Source organism: Tachypleus tridentatus, chromosome 10, assembly GCF_004210375.1.
Source record: "Tachypleus tridentatus isolate NWPU-2018 chromosome 10, ASM421037v1, whole genome shotgun sequence".
Lineage (NCBI taxonomy): Eukaryota > Metazoa > Arthropoda > Merostomata > Xiphosura > Limulidae > Tachypleus > Tachypleus tridentatus.
Genome location: NC_134834.1, coordinates 112,419,951 through 112,437,234, shown reverse-complemented (window position 1 = coordinate 112,437,234; position 17,284 = coordinate 112,419,951). Strand labels below are relative to the sequence as shown.

Below are 17,284 nucleotides of genomic sequence, written 5' to 3'. Positions count from 1 at the left end.
AGATATCATCACTTAAATTAGTGAAGGTAACCAGATATCATCACTTAAATTAGTGAAAATAACTGATATGATCACTGAAATTAGTAAAGATAACTAAATATCATCACTTAAATTAGCAAAGGTAACTAGATATCATCCCTTAAAGTAGTAAAGGTAACTACATATCATCACTTAAATCAGTGAAAGTTACTGGATATCATCAATTAAATTATTAAAGATATGTATATATCACTTAAATCAGTAAAGGTAACTCGAAATCATAACTTAAATTAGTAAAGATAACTGGATATCATCACTTAAATTACTTAAGGTAACTCGAAATCATCACTTAAATTAGTAAAGATAACTGGATATCATCACTTAAATTACTGAAGGTAACTTGATATCATCACTTAAATCAGTAAAGATAACTAGATATCATCACTTAAATTATTAAAGATAACTAGATATCATCACTTAAATTAGTAAAGGTAACTAGATATCATCACTTAAATTAGTAAAGGTAACTAAATATCATCACTTAAATTACTAAAGGTAACTAAATATCATTACTTAAATTAGTGAATATAACTATATATCATCACTTCAATTAGTAAAGGTAACTAGATATGATCACTGAAATTAGTAAAGATAACTAGATATCATCACTTAAATTAGTAAAGGTACCTAAATATCATCACTAAATTACTAAAGGTAACTAGATATCATTACTTAAATTAGTGAATATAACTAGATATCATCACTTAAATTAGTAAACTAAACTAGATATCATAACTTACATTAATAAAGGTAGATAGATATCATCACTTAAATTAGTGAAGGAAACTGGATATCATCACTTAAGTTACTGAAGGTAACTTGATATCATCACTTCAATTAGTAAAGGTAACTAGATATGATCACTGAAATTAGTAAAGATAACTAGATATCATCACTTAAATTAGTAAATTAAACTAGATATCATAACTTACATTAATAAAGGTAACTAGATATCATCACTTAAATTAGTGAAGGTAACCAGATATCATCACTTAAATTAGTGAAAATAACTGGATATGATCACTGAAATTAGTAAAGATAACTAAATATCATCACTTAAATTAGCAAAGGTAACTAGATATCATCCCTTAAATTAGTAAAGGTAACTACATATCATCACTTAAATCAGTGAAAGTAACTGGATATCATCAATTAAATTATTAAAGATATGTATATATCACTTAAATCAGTAAAGGTAACTCGAAATCATAACTTAAATTAGTAAAGATAACTGGATATCATCACTTAAATTACTTAAGGTAACTCGAAATCATCACTTAAATTAGTAAAGATAACTGGATATCATCACTTAAATTACTGAAGGTAACTTGATATCATCACTTAAATCAGTAAAGATAACTAGATATCATCACTTAAATTATTAAAGATAACTAGATATCATCACTTCAATTAGTAAAGGTAACTAGATATGATCACTTAAATTAGTAAAGGTAACTAAATATCATCACTTAAATTACTAAAGGTAACTAAATATCATTACTTAAATTAGTGAATATAACTATATATCATCACTTCAATTAGTAAAGGTAACTAGATTTGATCACTGAAATTAGTAAAGATAACTAGATATCATCACTTAAATTAGTAAAGGTACCTAAATATCATCACTTAAATTACTAAAGGTAACTAGATATCATTACTTAAATTAGTGAATATAACTAGATATCATCACTTAAATTAGTAAACTAAACTAGATATCATAACTTACATTAATAAAGGTAGACAGATATCATCACTTAAATTAGTGAAGGAAACTGGATATCATCACTTAAGTTACTGAAGGTAACTTGATATCATCACTTAAATCAGTAAAGATAACTAGATATCATCATTTAAATTATTAAAGATAACTGGATATCATCACTTAAATTAGTAAAGATAACTAGATATCATCACCAAAATTAGTAAAGATAACTAGATATCATCACTAAAATTAGTAAAGATAACCAGATATTATAACTTAAATTAGTAAACGTAACCTGATATCATCACTTAAATTAGTAAAGGTAAATATATATCATCAGTTCAATTAGTGAATATAACTGAATATCATCACTTAAATTATTAAAGATAACTAGATATCATCACTTCAATTAGTAAAGGATACGAGATATAATCACTTAAATTAATAAAGGTAACTAAATATCATTACTTAAATTAGTAAAGATAACTAAATATCATCACTTAAATTAGTAAAGGTAACCAGATATCATCACTAAAATTGGTAAAGATAACGAGATATCATCACTTAAATTAGTAAAGGTAACCAGATATCATCACTTAAATTAGTGAAAATAACTGGATATGATCACTGAAATTAGTAAAGATAACTAGATATCATCACTTAAATTAGCAAAGGTAACTAGATATCATCACTTAAATTAGTAAAGGTAACTACATATCATCACTTAAATCAGTGAAAATAACTGGATATCATCACTTAAATTATTAAAGATAACTACATATCATCACTTAAATCAGTAAATGTAACTCGAAATCATAACTTAAATTACTTAAGGTAACTCGAAATTATCATTTAAATTAGTAAAGATAACTGGATATCATCACTTAAATTACTGAAGGTAACTTGATATCATCACTTAAATCAGTAAAGATAACTAGATATCATCATTTAAATTAGTAAACCTAACTAAATATCATCACTTAAATTAGTAAAGGTATCTAGATATCATCACTTAAATTAGTAAAGATAAATGGATATCATCACTTAAATTAGTAAAGGTACCTAGATATCATCACATAAATTAGTAAAGTAATTTAGATAGCATAACTAATATTAATAAAGGTAACTACATATAATCACTTAAATTAGTGAAGGAAACTAGATATCATCACTAAAATTAGTAAAGGTAACTAGATATCATCATTCAAATTAGTGAAAATAACTGGATATCATCACCTAAATTAGTAAAGGTAACCAGATATCATCACTTAAATTTGTAAAGGTAACTGGATATCATCATTTAAATTATTAAAGATAACTACATATCTTTATTTAAATTAGTAAAGATAACTGGATATCATCACTGAAATTAGTAAAGGTAACTAGATATCATCATTTGAATTAGTGAAAATAACTGGATATCATCACCTAAATTAGTAAAGGTAACCAGATATCATCACTTAAATTTGTAAAGGTAACTGGATATCATCTCTTAAATTAGTAAAGGTAACTGGATATCATCACATAAATTGGTAAAGGTAACTAGATATAATCACTTAAATTAGTAAAGGTAATTTGATATCATCATTAAATTGGTAAAGGTAACTAGATATCACTTGAATTAGTAAAGATAACTAGATATCATCACTTAAATTAGCAAAGGTAACTAGATATCATCACTTAAATTAGTAACGGTAACTAGATATCATCACTTAAATTAGTGAAAATAACTGGATATCATCACTTAAATTATTAAAGATAACTACATAACATCACTTAAATTAGTAAAGGTAACTCGAAATCATCACTTAAATTAGTAAAGATAACTGGATATCATCACTTAAATTACTGAAGGCAACTTGATATCATCACTTAAATTGGTGAAGATAACTTGATATCATGACTTAAATCAGTAAAGATAACTAGATATCATCACTTAAATTAGTAAAGGATACGAGATATAATCAATTAAATTAATAAAAGTAACTAAATATCATCACTTAAATTAGTAAAGATAACTACGTATCATCACTTAAATTAGTAAACATGACTGGATATCATAACTAAAATTAGTACACATAATCAGATATTATAACTTAAATTAGTAAAGGTAACTAAATATCATCACTTAAATTACTAAAGATAACTAGATATCATTACTTAAATTAGTAAAGGTAAATAGATATCATCACTTAAATTAGTGAATATAACTGAATATCATCACTTAAATTATTAAAGATAACTAGATGTCATCACTTCAATTAGTAAAGATAACTAGATATCATCACTAAAATTAGTAAAGATAACTAGGTATCATCACTTAAATTAGTAAAGATAACTAGATATCATCACTGAAATTGGTAAAGATAACTACATATCATCACTTAAATTAGTAAAGGTAACCAGAGATCATCACTAAAATTAGTAAAGATAACTGGATATCATAACTAAAATTAGTAAAGATAACCAGATATTATAACTTAAATTAGTAAAGGTAACCTGATATCATCACTTAAATTAGTAAAGGTAAATAGATATCATCACTTAAATTAGTGAATATAACTGAATATCATCACTTAAATTATTAAAGATAACTAGATATCATCACTTCAATTAGTAAAGGTAACTAGATATGATCACTTTAATTAGTAAAGGTAACTCGAAATCATCACTCAAATTAGTAAAGATAACTGGATATCATCACATAAATCAGTAAAGATAACTAGATATCATCACTTAAATTAGAAAAGGATACGATATATAATCACTTAAATTAATAAAGGTAACTAAATATCATTACTTAAATTAGTAAAGATAACTAAATATCATCACTTAAATTATTAAAGGTAATCAGATATCATCAATAAAATTGGTAAAGATAACTGGATATCATCACTAAAATTAGTAAAGGTAACTTGATATCATCACTAAAATTGGTAAAGATAACTTGATATCATCTCGTAAATTAGTAAAGGTAACTAGATATCATCACTTAAATTAGTAAAGGTAACTGGATATCATCACTTAAATTCGTAAAGTTAACTAGATATCATCACTTAAATTATTAAAGATAACTAGATATCATCACTTAAATTAGTAAAGGTAACAAGATATGATCACTGAAAATAATAAAGATAGCTAGATATCATAACTTAAATTAGTAAATTAATCTAGATATCATAACTTACATTAATAAAGGTAACTAGATATCATCACTTAAATTAGTGCAGGAAACTAGATATCATCACTAAAATTAGTAAAGGTAACTAGATATCATCATTTAAATTAGTGAAAATACCTTGATATCATCACATAAATTATTAAAGATAACTACATATCATCACTTAAATTTGTAAAGATCACTGGATATCATCACTAAAATTAGTAAAGGTAACTTGATATCATCACTAAAATTGGTTAAGATAACTTGATATCATCTCGTAAATTAGTAAAGGTAAGTAGATATCATCACTTAAATTAGTAAAGGTAACTGGATATCATCACTTAAATTCGTAAAGTCAACTGGATATCATCAATTAAATTAGTAAAGGTAACTGGATATCATCAATTAAATTAGTAAAGATAACTAGATATCATGATTTAAATTAGTAAAGGTAACTCGAAATCATCACTTAAATTAGTAAAGATAACTGGATATCATCACTTAAATTAGTAAAGATAACTAGATATCATCAGTAAAATTAGTAAAGATAACTAGGTATCATCACTTAAATTAGTAAAGATAACTAGATATCATCACTAAAATTAGTAAAGATAACTAAATATCATCACTTAAATTAGTAAAGGTAACCAGAGATCATCACTAAAATTAGTAAAAATAACTGGATATCATAACTAAAATTAGTAAAGATAACCTGATATTAAAACTTAAATTAGTAAAGGTAACCTGATATCATCACTTAAATTAGTAAAGGCAAATAGATATCATCACTTAAATTAGTGAATATAACTGAATATCATCACTTAAATTATTAAAGATAACTAGATATCATCACTTCAGTAAGTAAAGGTAACTAGATATGATCACTTCAATTAGTAAAGGTAACTCGAAATCATCACTCAAATTAGTAAAGATAACTGGATATCATCACATAAATCAGTAAAGATAACTAGATATCATCACTTAAATTAGTATAGGATACGAGATATAATCACTTAAATTAATAAAAGTAACTAAATATCATCACTTAAATTAGTAAAGATAACTACGTATCATCACTTAAATTAGTAAACATGACTGGATATCATAACTAAAATTAGTACACATAATCAGATATTATAACTTAAATTAGTAAAGGTAACTAAATATCATCACTTAAATCACTAAAGATAACTAGATATCATTACTTAAATTAGTAAAGGTAACTAGATATCATTACTTAAATTAGTAAAGGTAAATAGATATCATCACTTAAATTAGTGAATATAACTGAATATCATCACTTAAATTATTAAAGATAACTAGATATCATCACTTCAATTAGTAAAGGTAACTAGATATGATAACTTAAATTAGTAAAGGTAACTAAATATCATCACTTAAATTACTAAAGGTAACTAAATATCATTACTTAAATTAGTGAATATAACTATATATCATCACTTCAATTAGTAAAGGTAACTAGATATGATCACTGAAATTAGTAAAGATAACTAGATATCATCACTTAAATTAGTAAACTAAACTAGATATCATAACTTACATTAATAAAGGTAGCTAGATATCATCACTAAAATTAGTAAAAATACCTGTATATCATCACTTAAATTATTAAAGATAACTATGTATCGTCACTTAAATTTGTAAAGATAACTGGATATCATCACTAAAATTAGTGAAGGTAACTTAATATCATCACTAAAATTGGTAAAGATAACTTGATATCATCTCGTAAATAAGTAAAGGTAACTAGATATCATAACTAAAATTAGTAAAGATAACTAGATATCATCACTTAAATTAGTGAAAATAACTGGATATCATCACTTAAATTACTAAAGGTAACTGGATATCATCACTTAAATTAGTAAAGTTAACTTGATATCATCACTTAAATTGGTAAAGATAACTTGATATCATCACTTAAATTAGTAAAGATAACTTGATATCATCACTTAAATTAGTAAAGATAACTAGACATCATCACTTAAATTAGTAAAGATAACTAGATATCATCACTAAAATTAGTAAAGATAACTAGGTATCATCACTTAAATTAGTAAAGATAACTAGATATCATCACTAAAATTAGTAAAGATAACTAAATATCATCACTTAAATTAGTAAAGGTAACCAGAGATCATCACTAAAATTAGTAAAGATAACTGGATATCATAACTAAAATTAGTAAAGATAACCAGATATTATAACTTAAATTAGTAAAGGTAACCTGATATCATCACTTAAATTAGTGAATATAACTGAATATCATCACTCAAATTATTAAAGATAACTGGATATCATCACATAAATCAGTAAAGATAACTAGATATCATCACTTAAATTAGAAAAGGATACGAGATATAATCACTTAAATTAATAAAGGTAACTAAATATCATTACTTAAATTAGTAAAGATAACTAAATATCATCACTTAAATTATTAAAGGTAACTAGATATCATCACTAAAATTGTTAAAGATAACGAGATATCATCACTTAAATTAGTAAAGATAACTGATATCATAACTAAAATTAATAAACATAATCAGATATTATAACTTAAATTAGTAAAGGTAACTAAATATCATTACTTAAATTAGTGAAAATAACATGATATCATCACTTAAATTATTAAAGATAACTAGATATCATCACTTAAATTAGTAAAGGTAACAAGATATGATCACTGAAAATAGTAAAGATAACTAGATATCATAACTTAAATTAGTAAATTAATCTAGATATCATCACTTAAATTATTAAAGATAACTACATATCATCACTTAAATTTGTAAAGATAACTGGATATCATCACTAAAATTAGTAAAGGTAACTAGATATGATCACTTAAATTAGTAAAGGTAACTAAATATCATCACTTAAATTACTAAAGGTAACTAAATATCATCACTTAAATTAGTGAATATAACTATATATCATTACTTCAATTAGTAAAGGTAACTAGATATGATCACTGAAATTAGTAAAGATAACTAGATATCATCACTTAAATTAGTAAACTAAACTAGATATCATAACTTACATTAATAAAGGTAGCTAGATATCATCACTAAAATTAGTAAAAATACCTGTATATCATCACTTAAATTATTAAAGATAACTATGTATCATCACTTAAATTTGTAAAGATAACTGGATATCATCACTAAAATTAGTAAAGGTAACTTAATATCATCACTAAAATTGGTAAAGATAACTTGATATCATCTCGTAAATTAGTAAAGGTAACTAGATATCATCACTAAAATTAGTAAAGATAACTAGATATCATCACTTAAATTAGTGAAAATAACTGGATATCATCACTTAAATTAGTAAAGGTAACTGGATATCATCACTTAAATTACTAAAGTTAACTTGATATCATCACTTAAATTGGTAAAGATAACTTGATATCATCACTTAAATTGGTAAAGATAACTTGATATAATCACTTAAATTAGTAAAGATAACTAGATATCATCACTTAAATTAGTAAAGATAACTAGATATCATCACTTAAATTAGTAAAGATAACTAAATATCATCACTTAAATTAGTAAAGGTAACCAGAGATCATCACTAAAATTAGTAAAGATAACTGGATATCATAACTAAAATTAGTAAAGATAACCAGATATTATAACTTAAATTAGTAAAGGTAACCTGATATCTTCACTTAAATTAGTGAATATAACTGAATATCATCACTCAAATTATTAAAGATAACTGGATATCATCACATAAATCAGTAAAGATAACTAGATATCATCACTTAAATTAGTAAAGGATACGAGATATAATCACTTAAATTAGTAAAGGTAACTAAATATCATCACTTAAATTAGTAAAGATAACTAAATATCATCACTTAAATTATTAAAGGTAATCAGATATGATCAATAAAATTGTTAAAGATAACGAGATATCATCACTTAAGTTGTTAAAGATAACTGGATATCATAACTAAAATTAATACACATAATCAGATATTATAACTTAAATTAGTAAATGTAACTAAATATCATTACTTAAATTAGTGAAAATAACATGATATCATCACTTAAATTATTAAAGATAACTAGATATCATCACTTAAATTAGTAAAGGTAACAAGATATGATCACTTAAATTAGTAAAGATAACTAGATATCATCACTTAAATTAGTAAATTAACTAGATATCATCACTTAAATTATTAAAGATAACTACATATCATCACTTAAATTTGTAAAGATAACTGGATATCATCACTAAAATTAGTAAAGGTAACTTGATATCATCACTAAAATTGGTAAAGATAACTTGATATCATTTCGTAAATTAGTAAAGGTAACTGGATATCATCACTTAAATTCGTAAAGTTAACTAGATATCATCACTTAAATTAGTAAAGGTAACTGGATATCATCACTTAAATTAGTAAAGGTAACTTGATATCATCATTTAAATTAGTGAAAATAACATGATATCATCACTTAAATTATTTAAGATAACTTGATATCATCACTTAAATTAGTAAAGGTAACAAGATATGATCACTGAAAATAATAAAGATAACTAGATATCATAACTTAAATTAGTAAATTAATCTAGATATCATAACTTACATTAATAAAGGTAACTAGATATCATCACTTAAATTAGTAAAGGAAACTAGATATCATCACTAAAATTAGTAAAGGTAACTAGATATCATCATTTAAATTAGTGAAAATACTTTGATATTATAACTTAAATTATTAAAGATAACTACATATCATCACTTAAATTTGTAAACATAACTGGATATCATCACTAAAATTAGTAAAGTTAACTTGATATCATCACTAAAATTGGTAAAGATAACTTGATATCATCACTTAAATTAGTAAAGGTAACTAGATATCATCACTTAAATTAGTAAAGGTAACTGGATATCATCACTTAAATTAGTAAAGGTAACTCGATATCATCACTTAAATTAGTAAAGATAACTTGATATCATCACTTAAATTAGTAAAGATAACTAGATATCATCACTTAAATTAGTAAAGGATACGAGAGATAAACACTTAAATTAGTAAAGATAACTAAATATCATCACTTAAATTAGTAAAAATAACTAGGTATCATCACTTAAATTAGTAAAGATAACTAGATATCATCACTAAAATTAGTAAAGATAACTAGATATCATCACTTAAATTAGTAAAGATAACTGGATATCATAACTAAAATTAGTAAAGGTAACTAGATATCATCACTTAAATTAGTAAAGGTAACCTGATATCATCACTTAAATTAGTAAAGGTAAATAGATATCATCACTTAAATTAGTGAATATAACTGAATATCATCACTTAAATTATTAAAGATAACTAGATATCATCACTTAAATTAGTAAAGGTAACTAGATATGATCACTGAAATTAGTAAAGATAACTCGATATCATCACTTAAATTAGTAAAGATAACTGGATATCATAACTTAAATTAATAAAGGTAACTAGATATCATAACTTAAATTTGTGAAGGAAACTAGATATCATCACTTAAATTAGTAAAGTTAACCTGATATTATCACTTAAATTAGTACAGGTAACTAGATATCATCACTTAAATTAGTGAAAATAACTAGATATCACCACTAAAATTAGTAAAGGAAACTAGATATCATCACTTAAATTAGTAAAGAAAACTAGATATCATCACTTAAATTAGTAAAGGTAACTAGATATCATCATTTAAATTAGTGAAAATACCTGGATATCATCACTTAAATTATTAAAGATAACTATGTATCATCATTTAAATTTGTAAAGATAACTGAATATCATCACTTAAATTATAAAGGTAACCAGATATCATCACTTAAATTAGTAAAGATAACTTAATATCATCACTTAAATTAGTAAAGATAACTAGATATCATCACTTAAATTAGTAAAGGTAACTGGATATCATCACTTAAATTAGTAAAGGTAACTAGATATCATCACTTAAATTAGTAAAGGTAACTTGATATCATCACTTAAATTAGTAAAGGTAACTAGATATCATCACTTAAATTAGTAAAGTTAACTAGATATCATCACTTAAATTAGTAAAGATAACTAGATATCATCACTTAAATTAGTAAAGATAACTAGATATCATCACTTAAATTAGTAAAGATAACTAAATATCATCACTTAAATTAGTAAAGGTAACTAGATATCATCACTAAAATTAGTAAAGATAACTGGATATCATAACTAAAATTAGTAAAGATAACCAGATATTATAACTTAAATTAGTAAAGGTAACCTGATATCATCACTTAAATTAGTAAAGGTAAATAGATATCATCACTTAAATTAGTGAAAGGTAACTGAATATCATCACTAAAATTATTAAAGATAACTAGATATCATCACTTCAATTAGTAAAGGTAACTAGATATCATCACTTAAATTAGTAAAGGTAACTAGATATCATCACTCAAATTAGTAAAGATAACTGGATATCATCACTTAAATTAGTAAAGGTAACTAGATATCATCACTTAAATTAGTAAAGATAATTTGATATCATCACTTAAATTAGTAAAGGTAACTAGATATCATCACTTAAATTAGTAAAGATAACTAGATATCATCACTTAAATTAGTAAAGATAACCAGATATCATCACTAAAATTAGTAAAGATAACGAGATATCATCACTTAAATTAGTAAAGAAAACTGGATATCATCACTAAAATTAGTAAAGGTAATCAGATATCATCACTAAAATTAGTAAAGGTAACTAAATATCATCACTTCAATTAGTGAAAATAACTATATCATCACTTAAATTAGTAAAGATAACTAAATATCATCACTTAAATTAGTAAAGGTAACCTGATATCATCACTAAATTATCATTAAATTAGTAAAGGTAACGAGATATCATCACTTAAATTAGTAAATATAACTGAATATCATCACTTAAATTAGTAAATTAACTAGATATCATCACTTAAATTATTAAATATAACTAGATATCATCACTTAAATTAGTAAAGGTAACTAGATATAATCACTGAAATTAGTAAAGATAACTAGATATCATCATTTAAATTAGTGGAAATAAATGGATATCATCACTTAAATTAGTAAAGGTAACCAGATATCATCACTTAAATTAGTAAAGGTAACTAGATATCATCACTTAAATTAGTAAAGTTAACTAGATATCATCATTTAAATTAGTGGAAATACCTGGATATCATCACTAAAATTAGTAAAGGTAACCAGATATTATCACTTAAATTAGTACAGGTAACTAGATATCATCACTTAAATTAGTAAAGGTAACTAGATCTCATCACTTAAATTAGTAAGGATAATTAAGTATCATAACTAAAATTAGTAAAGATAACCAAATATTATCACTTAAATTTGTGAAGGTAATCAAATATCATCACTTAAATTAGTAAAGGTAACTAGATATCATCACTTATATTAGTAAATGTAACTAGAAATGATCATTTAAATTAGTAAAGATAACCAGATATCATCACTTAAATTCATAAAGGTAACTAGATATCATTACTTAAATTCATAAAGGTAACTAGATATCATCATTTAAATTCATAAAGGTAACTAGATATCATCACTTAAATTGGTGAAAATAACTGGATATCATTACTTAAATTATTAAAGATAACTAGATATCATCACTTAAATTATTTAAGATAAATAGATATCATCACTTAAATTAGTAAAGGTAACTAGATATGATCACTTAAATTAGTAAAGATAACCAGATATCATCACTTAAATTCATAAAGGTAACTAGATATCATCACTTAAATTGGTGAAAATAACTGCATATCATCACTTAAATTATTAAGGATAACTAGATATCATCACTTAAATTGGTGAAGATAACTGGATATCATCACTTAAATTAGTAAAGGTAACTAGATATCATCACTTAAATTAGTAAAGGTAACATGATATCATCACTTTAATTAGTAAAGTTAACTTCATATCATCATTAAATTTGTAAAGGTAACTAGATATCATCACTTAAATTAGTAAAGGTAACTAAATATCATAACTTAAATTAGTGAAAGTAACTGGATATCATCACTTAAATTATTTAAGATAACTAGATATCATCACTTAAATTAGTAAAGGTAATTAGATATCATCACTTAAATTATTGAAAATAACTGGATATCATCACTTAAATTATTAAGGATAACTAGATATCATCACTTAAATTGTTGAGATAAAGATATCATCAGATAACTACATATCATCATTTAAATTTGTAAAGATAACTGGATATCATCACTGAAATTAGTAAAGGTAACATGATATCATCACTTAAATTAGTAAAGTAACTCATATCATCATTAAATTATAAAGGTAACTAGATATCATCACTTAAATTAGTATCATTTAAATTAGTGAAAATAACTGGATAATCTCTTAAATTATTAAGGTAACTAGATATCATCACTTAAATTGGTGAAAATAACTGGATATCATCACTTAAATTAGTAAAGGTAACTAGATATCATCACTTAAATTAGTAAAGGTAACTAGATATCATCACTTAAATTAGTAAAGATAACTAGATATCATCACTTTAGCACATATTCGATACAACTATTCTTACATTATATTAATTTTATAAACAAGCTTAACCTTTACAGATGGAGCTTAACGAAGTGGGAACATTTTGTGACTTGTTCTCTATAATTATTAATAATTTACATCAACCCAAGCTGCGTTTTATTAACACTATTTGATACATATTTATATTTATACCAATCCAAATTGCTTTTTTAATCTACACCAATTGAACTATTTTTATCTTCACGAACGTAATCTGGTTTATATTTACACTTGTCCCATCTTCTTTAAATCTACATCAGTTGTTTTATATTAACGCTTGTCCAAACAGTTATTACCCAATTTAAACTGTTTTAACAGTTAATACCCACACCAATTTGTTGCTGTTTTATTATTTGTCTGATTTGATATCTAACCAGTTTCATAAGTTTTTAAATAAGTTTCATTATTTAACAAAATATAACAATCTAAAGCTGAAATGATCTATACACGTTCATTAAATTTTCAGGAAAACGTACTTAATCACTTTTTTCATAATCTAACGGAAGTGAGATACATTTTGTGTTCCGATAAAACCTTCATACAGTTATACAACTTACCATTTTCAAATGTTATTGATTTTCATAAAATGATAATATAAAAAATAGTTCGTATGTTTCTCCCAATACCACCTGAGATTAGTTGATAAGTAACACTTAATAAATTCATTGGGCAGAAAAACATCTCTGACTTAGTTTTGATTGAAATATATGTTTATTTATTATTAAGGTAAAAGCTACAAAATGGACTAATTGTGATGTACCCATCAAGGGTATCGAGATTCTGTTTTAACGAAATTTTAAGGAATAAATTTTGCTTTTATGCATTTTCTTCTTACATTAAATTACAAGTCTCTTCTCCTAATTGCCATTAAAACGTGTAAAAAGTATTTGACCATTGACTGACCAAAGTCTATCATTACGTATAAATTGAACATTAGTTTCCCTGACATGATATTTTGGCCTGGCACGGCTTGATGATAGAGTATTGGTAAATCTTTTTTATGACAACCTTAAATTAGGTGAGATGCAAAAGATTAGTTTGAAAGGCCACAAAATGTAATTGTTTCTGTCTGTGTGTGATGAAACTGATTTAGCTTGGCTTCAGAGTGAATGCATCTGTTCAAGACACAACTCACATAACCATACAACAAACCAATAATGTAGACCAAGGAGCTTTCCAAACAAGATATAGTAATATAGAATAACAGATTAGGAGAAAGCTACAAGTATGTTTCAAAGTTACTGATTATCCCTTTGAGTACAATGTCGGCCATCATTAAGAAGTGAAATATGCTTCATAGCACCCAAATCAAACTAAGCAGTCGATCAAGTAGGAAACTGGTTAGGGATGCCACTGTGAAGCAAACAATGACTATGAAAGATCTGTCAGGTTCCATGTTTGAGCTTAAAGTCAGTGTTGAGATACCGATAATATCCTAGTCCTTAAATAAAAATGGTTTGTATGGAAGACTGGGAAGAAACAAACTATTACTGAAAAAGAAAAGAATTAAACATTGTATGGAATTTGTGATAAAGCAGGTAAATTATACTGATGACATGCAACAGCAGTTTTTGTGGTCAGATGAAATAAAACCTGAGATTTTTAAAAAGGTCCAACTGAAAGGCGTTGGGTCTGACGTAAGTCCAACACAGCACATCACTCACTCATCACCATACAAACTGTCAAGCATGGTGGTGGTAGCATCGTATGTTGCAAAGTGCAGGCAAATCCTATAGAAAAACCTGCTTGGATCAGCCAAGAATCTAAAACTCGGTCGAAACTTCACATCTCATCAGAACAGTGGCCCGAAATACAAGGTTAAAGCCACCCTGGAGTGATTTCAAAAGAAGAAAGTGGATGTCCTAGTAAAGACTTGAATTGAAGCCAATAGAAAATTTATGGTGAAACTTAAACATTGCAGTCCGGCAATGATCCTCAATGAACTTGTCAGAATTGGTGCAATTTTGCCACAGTAACGGGTAAATATTAACACCATCTCATTGTGCAAAGCTGGTAGAGCCCTATCCAAAAAGACTCACAGCAGAATTTACTGCCAAAGGTATTTCCACCCAGTACTGACTTAGGGTGCTGAATACTAATGCAATCAGCAAATTCCAATATGTATATTTTCTTTACAGGTTTTGCTGACATTCAACATTCTTAGTTTAATCATTAGAGTTTTGGATAAAAACAAGTATATTAAAAACATTGTTTACGTTATTTGTATTTCGTCCAAATGTAACGTTATTGGTAGGGGTGAATACTACTGAAAGATACTGTACGTATATAAATGTAATATAAAAACACGTCAGGTTTCACATGTCCAGTTGTTTGTCTGTTTCAACACTATTTGTTCGTCCTAACAGAATCCTCAGTTTGTCTTCATACAGTCGATTTCACCATAATGACAACTACTTAATTATCAGTTGTTGTTAATATGAGACTGGCTGACCTACGTCACCTCCTACTATCTGACGGCTTTTGACGAAATTATGGACTGTCAAAATTTTTCATTTTTGGAAAAGGACGGACTGACACACGGTATAGCTTATTTTGTTTGACTCGTCATAGGAAGGTTCTCATTACTGTAAGGTCTGTGTTAAGTTAGTTACGTCAGTAATGATCTGTAGCTGGACAACATGGTCGCTAAGAATCTCTTCTTGAAGTCAGTTTGGTCTTCAGAATAGTAAGTAAATTCAATATCAGCGACCAGTAAAGAACGGACTTCGTAAGTTCGTTTAAGGTTGGAAAGATCTTCTTCTGACTAGAGAACACGTTTGGACTATTGTTGGGTCAACAAGTTTTGACCATTGGGCACCTCTACCCTTCACTACTGAATCATTGTGTTGTGCCTCTACTGATAGGGGACTAGGACGGATTCTCTATTCCATAGTATGGTTATGTATATTGGATCCAAATGTCCCTCCTTTCGTTGAAACAACTGAGAGAAACTTTGACCTGAGGCCAATGTCACATTCTAGAATTGTGACGGACCACCTACAATGAAAAAACAGTAAACACTCACGCATAAAGTATGTAAAACCTCTTTTAATGCCGTCATGACGCCGACCACATGACGTCAGAGCTTGATTTCAATAAAATAAGGAAAACGACAACATTTTAAATAGCGCCATCTGCTGGCAGAACAGAAGTATTCCTGATAGAACTGCGAGAAGACCCCATTCACTTTATGTGACTACAAACGCAAGTCGGAGCTGTATCAGTGGTCGGCAGAGAAAATCGATCGTGAAGTTGTAAGTTGAATGTGTGTGAACTATTGTTTCTGGTATGACAGTTAAAAGTGTTGGTGAAATAACACGTTATGAAAACGTGTGTGTTTACCCGAGTCGCAAATTTTTAACCCTACTTTTGTCTTAAGATGTTGTTTAAATTATTCGACACGACATGATTATTTTAAAATGTCGTCTTGTTGATAGTTTTACAGTTTATAAATAGCGCAGTTATTTGTACACTTACTTTTATCTAATAGCTACCGACACATAGAGTGGTAAATCTGCAAGTATACACTAAAATTCGGATTTCTAAAACCCGGGTGGGAAGCAAACAGATAGCCTATAGTATAACTATGCGCTTGAAAGCAACCAAACAAAACTTGTTTAGTAATACAATTATTTGTTTCAAGGTTCTTAGTTATTGACACTGGACATTAATTGACATATTTACTAGTTCATCAAAACTGTCATACGTATTGGACACAGTTAC

The 17,284-nt window shown here is 26.0% G+C and overlaps 1 protein-coding gene across 1 annotated transcript in view; it reads right to left on the bottom strand.

The window, feature by feature from the left end:
- LOC143228446 (protein piccolo-like) overlaps window positions 1-16,622 on the bottom strand; it is a 162,291-nt gene extending 145,669 nt beyond the window's left edge. Inside the window, exon 1 of the mRNA XM_076459705.1 lies at window positions 16,587-16,622. Within this exon, the coding sequence (XP_076315820.1) occupies window positions 16,587-16,622 (36 nt within the window). The remainder of the gene's footprint in view (window positions 1-16,586) is intronic.
- Between the last annotated feature and the right edge of the window lie 662 nt (window positions 16,623-17,284).